This window comes from Doryrhamphus excisus, linkage group LG17 (assembly GCF_037039965.1).
Source record: "Doryrhamphus excisus strain RoL-2023G ecotype Guam linkage group LG17, RoL_Dexc_Guam_v1.1, whole genome shotgun sequence".
NCBI lineage: Eukaryota > Metazoa > Chordata > Actinopteri > Syngnathiformes > Syngnathidae > Doryrhamphus > Doryrhamphus excisus.
In genome coordinates, this window is record NC_136373.1 from 9,823,688 (window position 1) to 9,843,191 (window position 19,504).

The following is a 19,504-nucleotide window of genomic DNA, read 5'->3' on the forward strand; positions in this document are numbered from 1 at the left end:
CAAATGTTATTTTTCCATTATAGTATTTCACTTTCTTCGCTTTGCTGTGCGTCCACGGTAATGACTTCTGCCTGATCTTGCCTCAAACAGATGAGCAGCCTACAGCTCCTCTGTGACATCACAAAAGAACAGTTTTGCAAAGCATAACTCCTCCTCTGTTGTTTGCCAATTTGCACAACCTTTGAGACACGTTTTTCCTCAGGACTCCTGGTCACTGGTGTGTGAGTAACAGAAACATATTTAGCTGCATGGGGAAAATATGTCTGGTGCCTCCTGCTGGTTTGTATGTAGAAATCTCTAGATCATCTCCAAGCCGACATTTCAGTCTTTTTCAGACTGCTTTGTAGGGACAAATCTTACATTCAAGTCAATGTGGAACAGATTGCATCCTACAAAGGAAGCTGTGTATAACCTCGAAGAGAATGGACTGTACCACACATAGTATGAAGGTCAAAGTTGTGTGAAGACCAAATGTACATGTGTGAGTACAGCATGTATGCTGATATATGTTTGTACGTACCTGAGAGCAGCAGCATGGTATGTGTCCACGTAGTCGGAGATGAAGAGCTCTCGGCTCCTGACCACTGGGTCTGTGATAACCAGCTCTCGTCCAGAGTCTGTCATACAAATAAACAAAAATGCAGTTTGACAGAATGCAGGGTGTTATCTGCTCAGCATGGAGAGAAAAAAAATACATGGTGGTGCTACCGTACACATCAACACAGTAACAGGTGCGGGTCGGTTTAGTTCACTCAGTCCATAAAGTATATTCCTCTGAGGTAAGAACGTTCAGTCCCTTACTTCAATAATTCTTGCAGGGGTTAAGACACGTCAGCAGCACAGAGAATGAGGCAGTGCTTTGATGAACGAGGCGAGTCTTAGCATCCTGGGACCACTGTAGTTGGGCCTTGTGATATTAACCCTGCCTTGTGAGATTAACCCTAATTGGGGGGGGGGGATATGAATGAAACAAATAAGGAACAAGAAGCGAGATATAACTTTCCCACTTTTGGACAGATTTAGTAGAGATACTCAATTGTTTTAGGCCACCATTAAATGCAAAACTGCTGCTCAAGCTCTGCAACCATTCTGTCCAGTGGACAGTCATCAATTATAGATTCATCATGATTATATTATTCATTAGCCTATTATTACTACTAACATCATTATTCTTCTTCTGATTATTACTACTATAGAAGTAGTAGGCTAGTATTAGCCTGATTATTGGCTTGCTTATTAGCGTGCTTTTGCCCTATCATATGAAATTTGTCAGATATTTTTTTGGTAAAAAATTAAAAATTTAAAAATCAATAAAAAAATATCAAATTATTTGGGGGGCTTGAGAACATTTTCAGGGCTGAAAATAGGCCTAATGACGCCACTGCCTAATGGTAATAGTCCCTGCTGCAAGGACACACTGCGGATAGTTTTCCATGTTTACCCTGCAGTGGACAAATCAGAAATGTATTGTATTTGGTTCCGATACCACATGATATCAAATCAACCCTTCTTCCGTGATCTTGTTAAGCTGCGATTACAGTATGTTTTGTTTATGCGTGTGACCGCTGGATACATCCTCTGCCAGCACATATACAGTATTTAGAGTCCACTGCATTATGTGCCGTAAACATAAAGCGTATTTATCATGGGGGCCGCTACCAGGTGAGTGACTTATGAAAAGGTGGATAAGTGGCGCTCAGAAGCCGGACGTGAGGGCACTGCCTTCACGAACTGCACACAATCTGGGCACAAGATCGGTAGCAGAAATGTGGTCACATGCTCTCACTCTCCATGGACGCACACAGTGTGTCCGACGTTAATGCACCTTTCCCGGTGAGAGCACACCACTTCTGGTTTCAGCAACAGTTTGGCGGATATTTCACAAACACAGATGAAAATATTATGCTGGGAATCACCGACTACAATAACTTCTGCCTGAGTTTGGGCACAGAGTCCGTTTTGCAACGCCCTCTGAAACCCAGCGTTTTGAGCCACCCTAAACTTCTTTGAAGATTTGAGCATTGCTAAATTTATAATAAAAGGATTATATTTGACTTTTTCTATATTTATTTAAAGAGATTGTATGATGTATGAGAAAGACACGTTTATGTGTTACGAGAACCCCTGCTGCTGTTCACTGTGTGTGTGTGTGTGTGTGTGTGTGTGCTCAAGGGCCCCTTGGCAGTGCAGGTTATGATCACTTGACAGCAGTGCTGCCCGCCCTGAAGGAATGTTGTTAGCAGGCCACGATGCTTGGCTCGTCTGCCCGGCACACGCGTTTACTGTTTGCAATGCGACCCGCAGCTTGTTCCCGCATCCCTCACATCTGGAAAGCAGCCAGTTGTGTGTGTGGCGGACGGATACTTGTGTAACATTGTGCAGTCTCACCATTCTCATTGTGACGATCCTGCACCAGGTGCTGGTAGACAGAGTCGGGCACTTCTGACTGGCGGTAGTACCATTTGACATTCATCAGCAGATGGTCCCGTTTACTCTGCAACACACACAGACACATAATATTACACATAATATTAGGACACATGGATTTGGCCGCTTCTTCAGCCCTATGCCATAAAAATATCAATTGACAAATAAGGTTTGGAATACTTGAATGATATTATGGAAGAAAATGAACTTTTACACAATATTCTATTTTAAAATCACCGGGTAGGCCATTTGGCATGATTTTGTCCATGCTCAGTATGCTGCCATCTTCCGGTTTTGGAATAGAAGTGCACAACAAAGAAAGCATGTAATTCTTCAGATGGCCAGCAGGTGGAAACACTGCGGTGAGAAGACATACAGCACAAAAAGAGGGACGGGTGAGAGGAAACAGTGACGTCAAAGATGAGATGAAGGCAAGGATTAAACAGGCAAAATATTATTATTTGACTTTATGTTAGGATCTACTCATTGTGGCTTCAGATAAAATCCATTTAGCATTGCAGTAGTTTGACAGACTATTAGGAGAGACTGTGACTGTGCATGACACACAAACCAGAAAATAGGAAATGATCCATGGAAATATGGGGTTGCACAAAAGTCCATCCCTGTTCAGTTCCTTGGTATCTCTTGTTTTTATGTACAGGACATGAGGTCAGGTATTTTGACTACATTGTTCTGTTACAATGTTGCCACAGGGGGGTGGGGGTTGAGCCAAGCATCCCTGGTTCCACCTCTGGTTTTCCCATTCTCCTCCAAACTGCTGCTCTCCTCTTTTCATTAACAGTTTTCATTCCAGCACGCCCCTGGATTTTCTTTCCCCTTGTGCCTTCAACCTTGAGCACGGAGGAGAAAGTGAGCCTGGACATGTTAAACAGTCAGTCGGCTGCCTTGACTCCTCAGTATTCACCAATAAGCACACACTCGACACAGAGACACAACCTCCTCCGAGTGTGAAGACATCTGTGCAGTGATGTCACCTCAGTTTCTATCCACTTTACAGGCATGCTCGGCTTCTGGACCGTTCCTGCCAAACAAGCGGTTATCTGGGCTTAAAGTAGATGAATCATACTCAAAAGACCGTAAACACTACAAGTGTGCTGCCTTCATTTGATGCTGAAAAACATGAAGGTGCATTGCAGAGGAGTTACTAAGAATCCAAAATAGCTGCTACTCTCCAGAGCATATTGCCGTTTGGAAGGCTCGCGGTGGCATGAAACCCTCGTGGAAGGAAATGTGAGGGAAACCGAGAGTGCAACATACAGAGTGGATGTGGGAGAAAAGCATAGCTTTCAATTATGACAACTCGGTAAAAATGTGGCAAGATGGCGGGTAAATGATGGGGTGCTGAAGTGCTGACAGCCTAGATAAAAATATTGCTGAGTTTTATTACATCTACCATAGAAACCAAACAACATAAGGGATCCACCAAGAGCTTCCTCGCTGCCAAAGCCCTGCACAATGTCAGCCATCTTTGTGTGTCGTGCCAGAGGCTAAACATGGCTCTGTCCTCTGCCTCCTTCGGAAGCCCTCGGTACGCAAGCCGAGGAGCCAAAGCCACTGCTGAGACGTAGAAATTAAAAAAAAAGTACAGAGAGCAGACACGGATAGAGGAGAGGTGGGGACGGGTTGGATTAAGGCAGGACTTATGAATACAAGGGTACAAGGCCAGCCCGCCATTAAGTTTGGCAATATAAACCTGGGGGGGGGGGCACCATTATAATAGAAATACAGACTTTATCTGTATTAATAAAGCAATGGGCCTCAGAAAGTGGCAGAGACAACGCGGGCATTGCAGACTACAAGCGGCGGCTGCCCCCCCCCCTCGGCCCCACCATGGTTGAGCAGTTCTCTTTGGGAGGCCGCATCTGGGGCCCTGTGTACTGGCAGTCACAATGAAGAGAGAAGGCACAGGAAACACTCCGTGTTACTTAGGGCAGTAAATCGTAAAAGAAGGAAAGAAAGGCTGAAATAAGAAGGTGGGGAAGTGGGGGGTGGGGGTGGGGGTGGAATAGGCTGAAATCAATACAGGGCTTTTTATGCAAAACCAGCAGCGAGGCCTTCCCCTGTACTTTGGTTCAAGGTGTCCTGTACAATTAAGTTATTACTAAAGGAACATTGTGACAACCCCTAACCTGCAAACCCAATGCCCTCCACTCGCAGTCCCCCAACCCCCCCGCACACTGTAACACTAGAGCTTTGCTTTTAAACAAAACCAGACCCTCGTGCTCCCACACGCCAGGGCCCCAGTACATCTCGTTAACAGGAAACCTCTGTTTATTTTCTCTGCCTTTCAAACACGTTCTTCTTCCTCTGCTAACTCTGTTAGTGACCCCCCCCCCCGCTCTAGCGACATCAGCAAGCAGGATCTATGACTTCCTTCAGAAGGTGGCAGCCAGAAATAAAGAAGGAAAGGCTGATCTCCACCACATCGACAAAGAAGGAGGGAGGGGAGGGACAGCAGCCGCTCTGTGTTAGCAAAGAATGTCAAGCACTCCAGCTTGGCTAGGAGGCTGCGGAGCTAACAGCTTAGTTAGCCAGTATGCCTGGAGAGCACGGTTCATCACTGCTGGCAGCCATGTGGCAATGACGGGCACGAGCTCAAAATGGCACCAAGGGTGAGCTGTTGGATAGGGCGTGTGTTCTCACCTCCGACCAGGGAGCAAAAGACCGATTGTGACATTTGGAAGAAGAGATGAGATGTGGAGGTCTAATCTTCAAGAGGCTGGGGGATCACACAACAACACACGCACTAGCAACACCACACACGGGACGCAGAGATGATGCCGCCGATTGGAAGGGATTTACACTTCTTACTTTGCTTGTCTCCATTTTAGTACGTCTTGCTCTACCTTTTTTTCTGCCTCTTTTTGTGAGGCGGAGCGATGTGCCAGCACATCATAAGCACTTCCATCTGGACGACACACACACACACACACACACACACACACACACACACACACACACACTATATATTTTAGCCTGAACATAAACTGGTGAGTTACACTGGATCTGCTGTGCACATGCAATCTTCAACATCTCCATGACTGAAAAAAGAAGATGGATTTAGCAATAGCCAGCAGTGCGTACACACGCACACACACACACGCACACACACAAATAACAGGCTTTCAGGATAAGCGTCACTTTTTTCTCCCAGCCCTACAGTAGATGGAGCCAGTGTCAGATGTAAACGAAAGCATCTAAATCAGGCTGAGAGGCAACAGCAGCACAATTCCACTCTGCACCCCCCAAGCCCACCCCCCCTCTATGTATGGGCTTCAGAGCGTGCACTCAGCCGTTGGGATGACGGAGGAAGGACAACCTAGCCCTGAAGCGTTCTTGTCTTGAGCACATTTAATAAACACTAAACAAACGCTGATTACAATGTTTCTGAAGGATAACTGCAGACTCCCCGCCTGGCAAACGTGGATTGGTTGGGGGGGGGGGGGGGGGGTGGGTTGAATAGAGGGATACAAGAGGATGAGGAGAGGATGGGGGTGAGGTAAGTCCCAGCTGTGGTGGCAGTTCTGGCAGAACCTTTGTGCATAGACCAGGGTGCCTCTGCATCCCTTTGGCTTAACTGCTTGAGATATTAAATTGCCGCCCCTGCTTTGAACACACCGGGCCCGTCTGTCAGCCCAGTAAAGCATTAGACGACATGATGAACGTTTCAAAGTGGACAAATCTGCCCTTTGTGTGTGTGCAAATGGCTGTTCAGGCCAGAATAAAGCAGACATGCTTTATTATTGTTTCCCATAGGCGCATTGCGGACATGCAATCAGACCTTCTTGTCATGCAGGTCCATGCAAGACAGACATGAAGCTCACGCAAAATGCCCAAATGGCATACTGGGGACAAACTGGGGAATTAAAAACCAATTCATTGCACCTTTGACATAACTTATTTCGCTGGTTATTTTTTCTCAAGCTGATTCGTGTCCCTGATAGGCGTCTGTCACCCCATACTTTGAAAACGCCCTGAAAGCCTCCACTTTGAGGCATGACGCTTGCTGCTGCACACAGATCCGAGAGGGTGGTAATATATCCCACCCTATTCCTGCTTTTATAGTACGGAATGCATGCCGCATGTAACACACTCATACGCATTTGTTGGTTGTCAGCTAATGATGGTGATTTGGCTAAGTTTAGCCCCAAACGTCAGCTGTAACGACGACGTGGTTGGAAATTGTTGACCACTTCTTTGGACTGCCTTTGTGTTTGTGTCCGGGCTTCAGACGTGTATAGTAGTGGCTGCCGGACTGCGTTGAGCGACAAGTAATTTCAGGTGGGCCGAAGGGCCATTTATGTAGTTTATGTTAACATTTACTATTTGTCACTTTGAACGACATAACATTAGCTGAACGCTCAACTCCTTCCACAATAATTACAGACTGCTAAGAATATAACATTGTGGAATCAAGATGTTTGTTTTGGAACTTGGGGAGTGTAAGAGTCCTACAAGGATGACATCATTGCGGACCAGTATTTGTTGCGCATCTACTAGGGAGCTTTGTGGATGGATTAATTCAAGAAAGTGAAGAAAAAGCTTCCCTCATTTAAGTGTTTCAATATGTCCCTCAGGGAAAAGTGATCAACATCACAACCAATTTCTAACATTACAAATACTTCAACTTGCTGATATAGTTCATCTTCAAACAGCTAAAATAATGCATAAGGCTAAAAACAACCAATTACCTAAAAATTTCATCCAATACTTCTCTACAAGAGAGGAGAAATATGATCTCAGGGAAGAAGTACATTTGAAACACTTCTATGGTAGGACTACGTTAAAAAGCCATAGCATTGTAGTATGTGGAATCAAACTATGGAATGGATTGAGTAAGGACCTCAAACAATGCACAACGATGAGCCAATTCAAGAAACAATACAAGCAGTTGATGTTTGCTAAATACAAGGATGAAGAGTCTTGAACCAGTCATGATGTGCTATATATATCACTATATTGACACTTACTATGGTACCCATTATGTCATTGGATGCTCATATCACCTTGTACCGAAGTAAGAGGTGCATAAAAAAAAACCTGCATTATGAAAGCAGGACGTGAACAAATGTAACAGTTACTGGTTGTAAAAGTACCAGATGGAGGGGTAGGATTTAATAAGCTTTGCTTCTTCCTACTCCTTTTGGACATGTGGAACTGTGAACTGATTATGGGATGCACTCAATTGGAATCTGATGCATGTTCAAATGAAATAAAACCATTACCATAAGAAAAGATTATGTTGACCATACTACTCCCCACAGAGGAGGGGGGTAAGAATGGAGCACTAACCTATTGTGACCTTGTCTGCTGGCTCTATAAAATGGCCAGCAGCAGTCCAACCTAAATATTTGTCTTTGCCACCAACACACTTGCTGCTGCATGATTGTTTCGGGAAGAGAGAGGTGGGGGAGGGGGGTGGGGGGAACTCAGGGAGAAAGGATTAAAAGCAACACAATCAGTCATAATGATGATTATCTTCAGAAGAGCAAGACAAAGCACCAAGGAGTGATTTAGGCGGCACACAAAAAGAACAAGGCTGTGACTAAAATGCGGATCCAAGCGAGACTTCAAACGCGGGCTGTGTGAGGACAGATGGAGGCGGTTAGTGGAGCTCATATCTGCTGTTCAGATCATAATACTGACTTTATTTCTCAAGCCCTGCCTCTCTGCCAGATACAGACTCCCAGCCTTGCCTTCAGCCATTCATTTAGACGCGGCAAAGCAGCTCACTTTGACAACTGCCTGCTGCATATGCGTGCCTCGTCGCATGTGTGTGTTTTCTCAGTTGACACCGGTCTATTCTCAAGGCGACGGCCATGCGTCAGACACACAGAGCAAAGGCGGCTGACATTTTAGGGACAGCACACGTTTGTGTTGTGCAAAGTGCCAGAACCTGTTTAGTTTAGAGGGCCTTTACTTGGGAGATGTTGTTTTAGCTTTTGTCTGATTAGCGCAGTCTGAATAGCTAATGAGACATCTCACTTGTACTGTCTGGACAAATTTGTGTGTGTGTGTGTGTGTGGGGGGGTGATGATATGAACATTAGGCTTTTGTATGTGTGTGTGTGTGTGTGTGTGTGTGTGTGTACATAATGGACATTCGCCCAGCTGACTAATCCCAGTGTTGTGTGTGTGTGTGTGTGTGTGTGGCCCCCTGGGCAGAGCGTGTAGTAATGGAAGACAGGAAATGAGAAAGCCTGCTGAAGCCTGCCCGATTGAACACATACACGCACACACAAATATATAAGTCAAAGTTTCACACTAAAGGGGTGTTGCATGGGAGTGCAAATGACATATGATTTGGTGAGAAATGACAGGTGTGAGGACATTGTAAAGACTGCATCGACATATATCTTCGATGTCTACACTGAAAACAATGACTTTCACCTAGTAAATGTTACTCATATTAAACATATTTTAATAAAAATAATTGTCTTATTTAACTCAATTTATCAAATATAAGTAATTTCAACGTATATTATTAAAATCATATTTTATTGAAAGGGGACCTATTATGCTCATTTTCCACCCTTTGTATTGAGTTGGGGCAGCACGGCGATCTAGTGGTTAGGGTGCAGACCTCACAGCTAGGTGACCAGGGTCCAATTCCACCCTCGGCCATCTCTGTGTGGAGTTTGCATGTTCTCCCCGTGCATATGTGGGTTTTCTCCGGGTACTCCGGTTTCCTTTCACATTCCAAAAACATGCTAGGTTAATTGGCCACTCCAAATTGTCCATAGGTATGAATGTGAGTGTGAATGGTTGTTTGTCTATATGTGCCCTGTGATTGGCTGGTGACCAGTCCCGGGTGTGCCCCGCCTCTCGCCCAAAGACAGCTGGGATAGGCTCCAGCACCCCCGCAACTCTCGTGAGGAAAAAGCGGCAGATAATGAATGAATGAATGAATGAATGTATTGAGTTGTGGTCCCTTATAGAGCAGCTACACACAATAACCCGCACACAAAGCTTTGTTTTCATTTATTTACACACTCTGTTTTCATTTATTCCACCCACGGCCTGCCCCTGGGCACGCCCACTGCGCTGTGATATGTCACACGCCCAAAGTGCTTCTTAACTATGAACCATATAAGGAAGTCCGGCCCTCTGTGATGTCATAAAGGGGCATTTTTACCACGCCTTTTGAAACCCAGCGTTTTGAGCCATCCCAAACTTCTTTCGGGGCTCACTTCCAAATGTGCATTAATATGCGCAAATGCCCATTCACATCATACACTAAAAAAACAGAGCAAAATATTGATACTTATATAAAAAGTTTGAGAATCATTGGTATCTTTTGACACAATTTGCATCTCTAATCAACAATCAAATGACCTAAGGGTCAATCAATCAATCAATCACCCAGTGGATTATCATGCCCATCTCAAGCATTCTCTGAATGTGTGTGGCTTCTCTGTGTGTGCAAGTCAGGCTTTGTTTGTTTCTTTCGGCTTTTTCCTGATTACGGCGTCGTCACAGCGGATCTTTTTGATCCGTATACTGATTTTTGGCTCACATGAATATTTGTGATGGACTATTTCTGCATGCGTGCTCAGAGACAATCTGACACCCTAGAATGGTGGTGATTCATGGCTGGGAACTGCTGATGGGAGAGTGATGGCATGCAAAAACGGATCCTTTCACTGAAACTGGAAAGACGGCTTCGCACGTGGCTCAGAACCGCTCAACTGGTGGTGATTGTACCATCTTATCGAGTTACTGCTTCTGTAGATATCCATCTTCTCTTTCCTCCCTCCCCATCTGCCCGTATGAAGGTGACCTTGGTATCAGCCCATCTCTGGCTACAACACTGGACTTTATCAGTAATACATCATGTACACCGTGGTTGTAGGTTGGGGTTGGCTGAGCACACATGCTTTGTACATTATCCAAACAATTGCATGCACATGACCAATCTGCGTGTGACGATGATATCAGCGCAGATGCATTTTCAGTACATGTATGTGTACATCGGAAGTCGCAGGCCTACACAAGCAACTCACAAAATCAAACAGTTACTCAACGCAAATGAAATACTGTTGTGTAGCAAAATAACACACACACACACACACAAAACGCTTTGAGCAGCCTCCTGCTGTGCTGCAACAAGAGATTTATTGTAGACAACCCAGCTGCAACAACAAGGCATGGCCAGTGCTCAAAGGATCTAAAACACATGATTCCTCGTCTAGACCGACAGAAACAGTAGCCTCATTGTCACACCATGATGGGTGTGGCATTAAAAAAATAATACATGGGATAATGCAGTGCAGTGTGCACACTTTATCTTGCAGGCTGAAGGTTAAATGGGATCCATTCATGCCGTGCAGTTCTCTTTGTGATATGATAGCAGATAAACGTAAATTTAAAAAGAAGCCTGACACAATCAATAATCAAATCATCGCACGATGAATACAAATAATTGATAGTTGATATATTGAATGTGCATGCGCGTTTCTTTTCCTCCTCCCTCGCTACCAAACTGACTGGGTGGCAAGAGGTTTCACTCCAGCATGTGTCTTCGTTAGTTCTGTAGTGAGTGAAGCCTCATGTCAGTCATTCGGTCTCTTTGTACCAGTGGGGAGAGACGGGGCTGTGAGCAAGAGCATACACAGCTGCAGTGTTGTGTGTGCACTTGCTAGCTGCGTGTACTTTCTCGGTGCCTGTTGTGTATAAGTCATCATCCGATGTCAATTGCGGCCCGTTTGGACAAAATTAGCAAATTAACTAAATTTGTTACTGTAACAGGACTGGTCATACATGACATCTGCAATAAAAAAAACACTTGAATGACCTTTGACATCCTTAAAATATTAGTTCTATGCATGATTACTGTGTAAGTGGTGAAATGGGTAGGTAAGTATCTTCAAGAAAAAATCCATCATGAGACAGAGGCCGACAGATAGACACAACAAAGTCATGTGAGTATGTAAAACTAGATCATCTCGTATAAGTACTACAGACTACAACTGGGTTTGCTTTGCATGGTAGCAATGGTCAAAGATTTGACCGTAGACAGGGTCATTACGTTCCTCAGCTCACTCTGCCAGGGGACGTAGGGGATAAGGGCTCCCATCCACAGTGAGGAAATGAGAGAGGGGCCGGGGGGCAAGGAAGGAAAGACAGAGGTCAGCGCTTTAACTGTGGCTGTGTTTTCTCATATATGTCTTGCATCACATCAGTGCTGTTTGTGGGATAAGAGGCCAGGTCAGTGAAATGACTTGTTAAAGCGTGCCCAAGGCTTGGAAACAGAAAATGAATAAGAGCAAAGAAAAAGGCTACAGGAGAACCCAAAAACCAGCATCCCGCAACAGACAAGCAGATGAGCGATGCTTGCCGTGTGTTTTGGAGGGGACTTCCAAAAGCACTGCAGAGGAAGTCCTTTAACAGCAATGGCTAGTTCACCGGCATATCGGGTCTCCCAGCTTTAAACTGTCATTTCAGTCGAGGCTTTGAAGTTAAATCAAGCAGAAAGAAGACGTGGGCCGCTGTATCGTGTAGCCTGCATGGCTAAAGCAAACACTTCCCGGATAAAGAGAGCTGTGAGCTATGCGGTGGGCTTTTTCCTGTATTGTTGCAGCATGACTGGCATGTACCCGCTATTGGCTGCTGTCTGCAAAGTTCTTCTTATAGCCGCATGTGTACATGCTGGTGATAGCTCGGCTAAGAAGAAAGATTCCATCCAGTCGTCAATACAGACTACTCTGCTGCCCTGGCAGCTCATATATTAGCACACTGCATCCACGCCCCCACTGCAGGGCTGGGCCAATGGGCGGGCAGCAGGCGAGCAAACAATCCTCCTATCCCCAGCGGTGGCTGGAATGGAGAAGAATGTTCAATGCGTCACTTCATCTGGTGATTGACACAAAGCCTCTTGTTTACGGCCACCCCAAAGATTTGCATGCTTTCGACACATCTTTCTACCCCCTTCTCGCTAACCCCCCTCACCCCCACTCTGCTTCAAGTGGATATTACCCCACCCTGCTGCTATGATATTGATCAGCCTCCTCCCTCACCCTCCCCTTCACCTCGCCTCTCTTCATAACCCACTGCATTGATTTCACCTCTCTCCCTCTGAGGCCGCCAGCTAGGAGTGACTACACACACACACACACACACACACACACACACACTGCTCACACAAACAAAGAGGCACTCAAGCATGCATGCAGACACTGCAAGCTTTGGTGAGGAATGTGTAGTCCTGCTTTACTCTGGTGGTTATAGAGCTAAGTGGCTGTTGCAGCAGCCTCATGAGAACACTGTTTCTTTTCAGTCAAGGCAGCAGGGCAACTGCAAGCATAGCAAGAGATATGAGCATAATAAATATGCTTGTTATAGCCTGTTAGCATAGCACATAAACATGTTGGCATACAGCCACCTGTATCCGTGTTTTTTTTTGCTGAGGTTGGTGCTAAAGATGGCTGTGGTAGGATTTGACAACCTTGCGATTCTGTGCTGAGCCAGGCTAAGCCAATACGCACTCCTTACATGGCTCTACGGCATTGCACTCAGCAGCCCCAACCAAGCACCCAACCCTCTATAGTCAAGGCAGTAACAGGGAGTAGATGCCACAGGCACCAACGCAAAAGACAGACAAAGGATTTGAACAGCCTGTGTAAACTGGGTACCACCCAGGGAGATTTTACATGCTTCAATGACCTCATCTGTGCCAGCAGCATATTGCCGAGCTAAATAAACTAGCCGGTACAAACTGGGGACAAATTAAATGCAAAAAAGCAATGTGGCTTGGCATAATTGTGTAGAATTCTCTGGTGGGATGCAACACCATTGATCAAAAAGGACATTTAATTAGTGTTTTGGTATCGCTGGTGCATGTCCAGCCATCTTCAAGTTATTCAATGAGTCTCCTCCTACGATCATTTATTTTGTTTTTTGTCCGAAGGAGCTTATATAGTAAACAAGCTGACACAATGCAGGATCATCTCAATGTAACCTCTCTCCGGCACAGCAAAAAGTGTACAGTAGCATCCCATAATATACGCTCCCACCCCACATTTAGATGGCCTTTTAGCATGGCAGCAAACAGTTTGCACCTTATTACGACCGCTTCCTGCTGTGCCAACCACAATAAGAACAGGGCTGTTATTTTAATTTCTCTTCAGGATAACCCCCACCCCCACCCGCACCCCATTGTAATGCTAAGGTGGGCTGGGGCTAAGTACTTGAGGTAAGAAAAGCCCAACCAAAGCGAGTAGAATGAGGTCGATATGAGAGCTCAATCAATAGTGTTAGTCAATATTCTCCTCCTGTACCTTCAGCTGTTCAATTAGCACTTTTACTGCACTGCAGTGTCACGGCGGAGATAGGCTCAAAGTGATTATTTTCATTGACAAACTAAGTCGCAATTAAGCCACAGTAGCTGAAATTACAGCCTCAGCTGACAAACAACATCATAATCATCCAGAAGAGACTCATTCCGGACCACACCCATGCTACAGTGAGGGGGCGTAATGTGAAATAAGTCGAAGAATGCCATCAGCAAAAAGTGCAAATGGCGTGAAGCCCACAAATCGTGATTCCACCTCACATGAATGGCCATTACGCTGCTGTGTATATGGGTAGCCCAGCTAAATGCCTGTAGAAAGCTTAGTCGGCTCAACATTATAGCTTTCCCAAATGTGCGGGGATTGACCGCTATGATGACACTAGACTGAATTAGTGCAACCGTGGAAACAAGGAGAGGATAGACGTGATTAAAATCTGGGACATTTGTCAGCTGTTGAAAAAGCGTGTTATTCTGACCATTTATCAAGACGCTCATTTAATAGTAGACAAAATACAACAAATGTTCTTCCTGCTGGAACAAAGGCATGCCTGTTAGCAAACACCACACCACGAGCTGTTGAATCCATTCTTAGAAAAGGAATGAACAAAGCGGGTTTTGAGTCTGGCAGGAAAAGAAAAGAGTGCAGCTACACGCAGGATAGCACAGCTCGGCCCTTTGATGACAGGAAATGTCTTCTCTATCGCAAATAGCGTCTATGCTGCTATGCTGCTTCACAGTCCCACTCCACAGCCCAGTTGGAGCTGGGTGGAATGCCAGCAAAGATCACCTGGGTGGGAAGAGTTTGCACTTCAGTAGGGTTGTAAATCTCGTTCTGATATACAATTCTAGATACATGTATTTAATAAGCATATCTTTTAAAAAACATGAGCAAATTAGTCACTGGCAAGCAGAATGGCCAAAAGAAGTGGAACCAACGCTTAATATGATATGGCAGTGCTAATGTGCATGCTTGCTTGGAGCACAACCTCAAGTTCATTCATGATAAACAGGAAACATTCATTGATTCATTTTCTACAGCTTATCCTCATGAGGGTTGTGGGGGGTGCTGGAGCCTATCCCAGCTGTCTTCGGGCAAGCCAGCCAATCACAGGGCACATATAGACAAACAACCATTCCCATAGACAATTTGGATTATGGACAATTTGGATTCGTCAATTAAGCCAACATGTTTTTGGAATGTGGGAGGAAACCGGAGTCCCCGGAGAAAACCCACACATGCACGGGGAGAACATGCAAACTCCACACAGAGATGGCTGAGGGTGGGATTGAACTCGGGTCTCCTAGCTGCGAGGTCTGTGCGCTAACCACTCGACCGCCATGCAGCCCTAAACAGGCGACAATGCTACATTTTCTCTCTTAAAGACAAACTCTGCTTGTACTGGTGGATGGTGGTTCTCTTTTCAATTAGTGCTTTTAAGTTGATTTTTCTGTCTTAGTTTTACATAATACATAAGATAAACTAGCTACTATTGACATCCATTCTGGTCTTCAGTCATGATAAGCTACAGGGCATGTGGGACAATTGTTTCGCCGGCAGCCCAGGCTCTCGCCTTCTTACAGACTTGCACAGTCGACCGGTTGCTAGTCTTGAGATGCTTGGTGCATGCCTCCATAATCAATTAATCTAAGGATTTATGGCTGATACTTATCCATCCAGAAGGCAGCCAATCAAAGTGGACATCCGGTCGCATGGTTTATTGTCCACAACCCTCCACTCCGGTTAAAGATGTTACCCATTTAAACTGTAATGATTATTGCCTTAGAAGCTGAGAACCTGGGTGTCTTTCAGTGATGAATGCTCTTCCCTGGGGTGGTGGAGGATATAAAATATAAAATGTAACGAAAAATGTCAAGAATTTTGTTATTCTTCTGAAGCTGGCAGAAATGAAAGGCATGTTGTCGTTCAACGGCAACACCTACTTCCAGTTGGATCTCATTCTTTTTTTGTTTTAATTGGCCTGACACACGTTAAGTAAGCTGCAAATTAGCCTGAGCTGAGTCGAGAAAACATGGAGGAGGTGAAGGCTGTGGGGTGTGACAGCAAGGTGGGGTGTGACGGGACAGGAGAAACGGCAAGTGGGAGAAGACAAGGATGCGGTGTAAAATTAGCCGACTGTTTTTAGAGCGGAGGCCAATCCAATTAAAGCGTGACCAATCCACGCAAATGTGTTTAGTGTCTGGTTACTGCACCCACTGCAGGGGGAGGCCAGGCAAGGTGAAGTGACCTTCCCAAGACTGGACTAAGGCACTCATCATTCCGATTATGAGACGACTGTGAATGCCTTGTGAAAACAATTCCACAGTGTTAAACCACAAGCATATTTGTTATAATAAATATTGATCTTTTTGTGTTATTTAAGTTATTATTATAACTTAAACTTGTGTTAATATTGTGTTATTTAAGAGGGAAAACAAAGCAGTGTCTCTGAATGTTCTGGACTCTTGTTTCCATGCCAGTACCATGCTGAGCGAATTAGGAGGAGTTGTGGTATAGTAGATGACTGTACGGCTGTAGGTTTTAGCTGACATCATACAACCACATATTATTATTATTATTATTAATGTCGGTTCAAAGCAGTGAGTCTCATGTCAGAGGAAAAAACATAACATTCCAGATGTGACATATCTGGAACTCTTTGCCACCAGACCTCCGTAACTCAGCCACCCTTCCCATCTTCAAATCTAAACTCAAAACTCATCTGTTCAAACTTGCCTATTCCCTTTAACAGCTTCACATGGTCCCCCCCTCACGATTTATTGTATGCTCTTATTTATTGTTTGTTGTCTTTTATTTTGTATTTTATATTGGTGTTTTTATCTCCTGTACAGCGACCTTGGGTGTCCTGAAAAGCGCTTTTAAATAAAATGTATTATTATTATTATTATATGCAGAAATCCTTTACACACATCAAAATGTATTGTCGCTGAATCGATCATGAAACTTGTTTTGTGCTGGTATACCATGTTATTTCCCACTACCCCCATTCAAACGGCACTTTAATGACTTCATATTAAAGTGACTGTTTGCAACCAGCAAAGTCAAAATGGCTCAGCAAAGGCATGTGTGCCTTACATGGGGTACAGCCTACACGCTCAGCAAGAGTACAGGATACAAGGCTTGCAACACATTCCAAAGTTAGCGGCGTCTAGACAGCCATGTAAGCCCGTCTTCTTGGTTTTCTTGATTTGAAAAAAGTGTCATTGAGAAGAGCAGAGGGACTGCAAATGTAAAACACTAATAACCAGCAGCAGTCAATTCCGCACAATGGAAATAACTCCAAACAAAACCAGGCCAAGCTCTAAAATTGCTCCCTGGGATGGAACAAACATCTATATCATCATGTGTTATTGTTGCTTTCTTGGTACAGTGTGTAGTCATGCAGTCCTGACTTTTGTGTCCGTGATAAGAATATTTGTAAATATGAGCACTTGTATGGCTGGCCCCTTAACCTACAGTAGAAGAGCCTCCAGTCCTTGTCACGTCGACGTGTTTGGCCGTTCCCCAACAGGCATCACCAATATGTTAATAAATGTGTAACGTAAAGCAGAGTGCAGGCTTAGGAAAACACCAACGTTCAAGAATGAATTATTTATCAGGGCCGGCTTATTGATTCAGCTTTTTAAAAAGCCTTATGAAAATGACCCCTTGCCTCACACCAACCAACCCCCACTGTTCAGAGGCTCCGTCCTCTTCTGATGAAAAAGGTAATCACCCCTACTAGCCGTTTCCCGCCACAAGCAGTGGATCTACCAAAGTTTTTTATGCACTGGTCCTGCAAAGAAAAGTGTCATGACCACTTTACAGCTTACCCATGCTGTAGAAAAGGCTAAAATGCTAAAGCTACTTACCATTCAGAGACGCCTTGAAGTAACCTCTTTAGAGAAACTTGGGAATGTCCAGTCTCAGACTTCTGGGTGGGATCGGGGATCCAACACATACGGCTGAAGGTTAAAATCCCACATTTTGATAAGCTAAATCGCCGTTTATTATCAACGCTGATTGAATCTGACTGAATTGATCTACTCCAATAAAGTTGGGTTTGGCAGCTACCCGGAAATCATCTTGAGTGCTTGGGCGTGGATCCACACCAAAAAAAAACAATACATGATTCACATACATTTGCATCTTCATCAAACATAACTACATGCTGCTCTATGCTGCGCTATGCTGCGCTATGCTGCGCTATGCTGCGCTATGCTGCGCTATGCTGCGCTATGCTGCGCTATGCTGCGCTGTGGCCAGATCAAACCGACGTGCATTCCGATATTCCAATACAGACATGTTATTCAATGTGATAACAACAGCACTGCAGGATCTCAACATGAAGTACATTTCAGATGTGCTTCAAAGCATTTCAGAAAATGGTATGGGTAACAGCTTAAACAGGACGCAAACACAAATTGGAATTGCTGAGACATGGAGAAGGGTTAGGATTAAGTAACATTTGGATTCTTCCTACCTACCTTCCTACATATTACCATTATTGCTTCTCTTTGACAGGAATTTGGCCATCATCCACAATCTTTATGTGAGACATGAACACACGTGTCTCTTTTCTGCGTTCTAAAGAAATACAAACAGCTTAAGACATACTTAAGAACGCACAAAATAGGAAACATTTATTCGCCCAAACAGCCTTCTGAAACAATCTCCCAAAACGCCCCACTTACATAAGTGGTCAACATATTAACCCGGCTACAGCGACATTGTCATTATTATGAACAATTTTATGCAAATGGGATGACGTGACTGGCGCATGGACACCTGGCCAGCTACTAGCCAACTGGGAACTAGAATCACGCTCACCATGCCGGAAGCCCTGACCAAGATGTACGTCATGCTACATACCTGAGCCCTGTGCTGCCACTGCTGGCGTTTGGAAAAGTTCATGGTAGGTGTCACCTTCTTTTCAATGTTGCTATGTGATATCATATGTGATAACTGTATTAATCATTGTCGGCTGCATAGGTGTATCACAATACCTGCAGTAATGAGCTGCCGTTTTAAATGTTTTTATATCTTTAGAACGCACGGAAAAAAAACATGTGCTCATGTTTCATGTGAGCATTGCATATAATGGGCAAAGTTCCAAAAATCATGCGATAAACTATCAGGAATCGGGTGATTTTTAAAATTTTTCCAATGAGGACAATAAAAAACTGTAATATCATTGATTCATTATAGAGCCCTGACAATTCATAATGGCTACTCGGGCATCTTGAACCCGTATGTGGATGAAATCTTCAATGGGAACCAGAAACACTTTCACTTCCCCTGTCCTGGACAATAACACACTTCAATAACCCGCAGCAACACATACACACGTTGCTGAAAGCATGGAAAAATCCACTCCATCAGCGTGTTTTCACAAGACACACTTGCATGTCCAAATATGCAGCGTGTGTGTCAGCATACACAAAGCCCCCTCCACCTTACCAATCCTGAAAGCGAACCAAGTGAGACTGAGCTCCTGCTAACAAACATCATATTGAACGTGGTGGTGTAATTAAGCAGGGAGGAGATGCTGTGTGGATGTTGGCATGTTTCCCCTCTTCGTGCAGGCAGAAACACTGCAATTGCTTCATGAGCAGGAGGAGAGGGAGGAGGTGGGGGTAGCTGGGAGAAAGGACGTGAGGAAGGAACCCAGGAGGGGTGGTGGGGGGCAGAGGGAGGGTGAATGCAGCTGACTTAGCCAATAACAGCAAATGAGGTTAGATACAAGCAGAGGAGGTAGGGGGTCAATGA

At 44.6% G+C, this 19,504-nt stretch overlaps 1 protein-coding gene and 1 long non-coding RNA gene across 5 annotated transcripts in view; one reads left to right on the top strand and one right to left on the bottom strand.

Moving 5' to 3' along the window:
* The window catches only part of rerea (arginine-glutamic acid dipeptide (RE) repeats a), a 138,492-nt gene that overhangs the window by 37,207 nt on the left and 81,781 nt on the right, over positions 1–19,504 (bottom strand). For all 4 annotated transcript variants that reach the window (XM_058085132.2, XM_058085131.2, XM_058085135.2 and 1 more), the window contains exons 4-5: positions 2,389–2,494; positions 521–617 (exon numbers count right to left, since the gene is read on the bottom strand). In XM_058085132.2, the coding sequence (XP_057941115.2) occupies positions 521–617; positions 2,389–2,494 (203 nt within the window). The remainder of the gene's footprint in view (positions 1–520; positions 618–2,388; positions 2,495–19,504) is intronic.
* Positions 18,616–19,504, top strand: part of LOC131137325 (uncharacterized) — a 78,033-nt gene continuing 77,144 nt past the window's right edge. The window contains exon 1 of the long non-coding RNA XR_013630213.1: positions 18,616–18,650. This is a non-coding gene — a long non-coding RNA (uncharacterized LOC131137325). The remainder of the gene's footprint in view (positions 18,651–19,504) is intronic.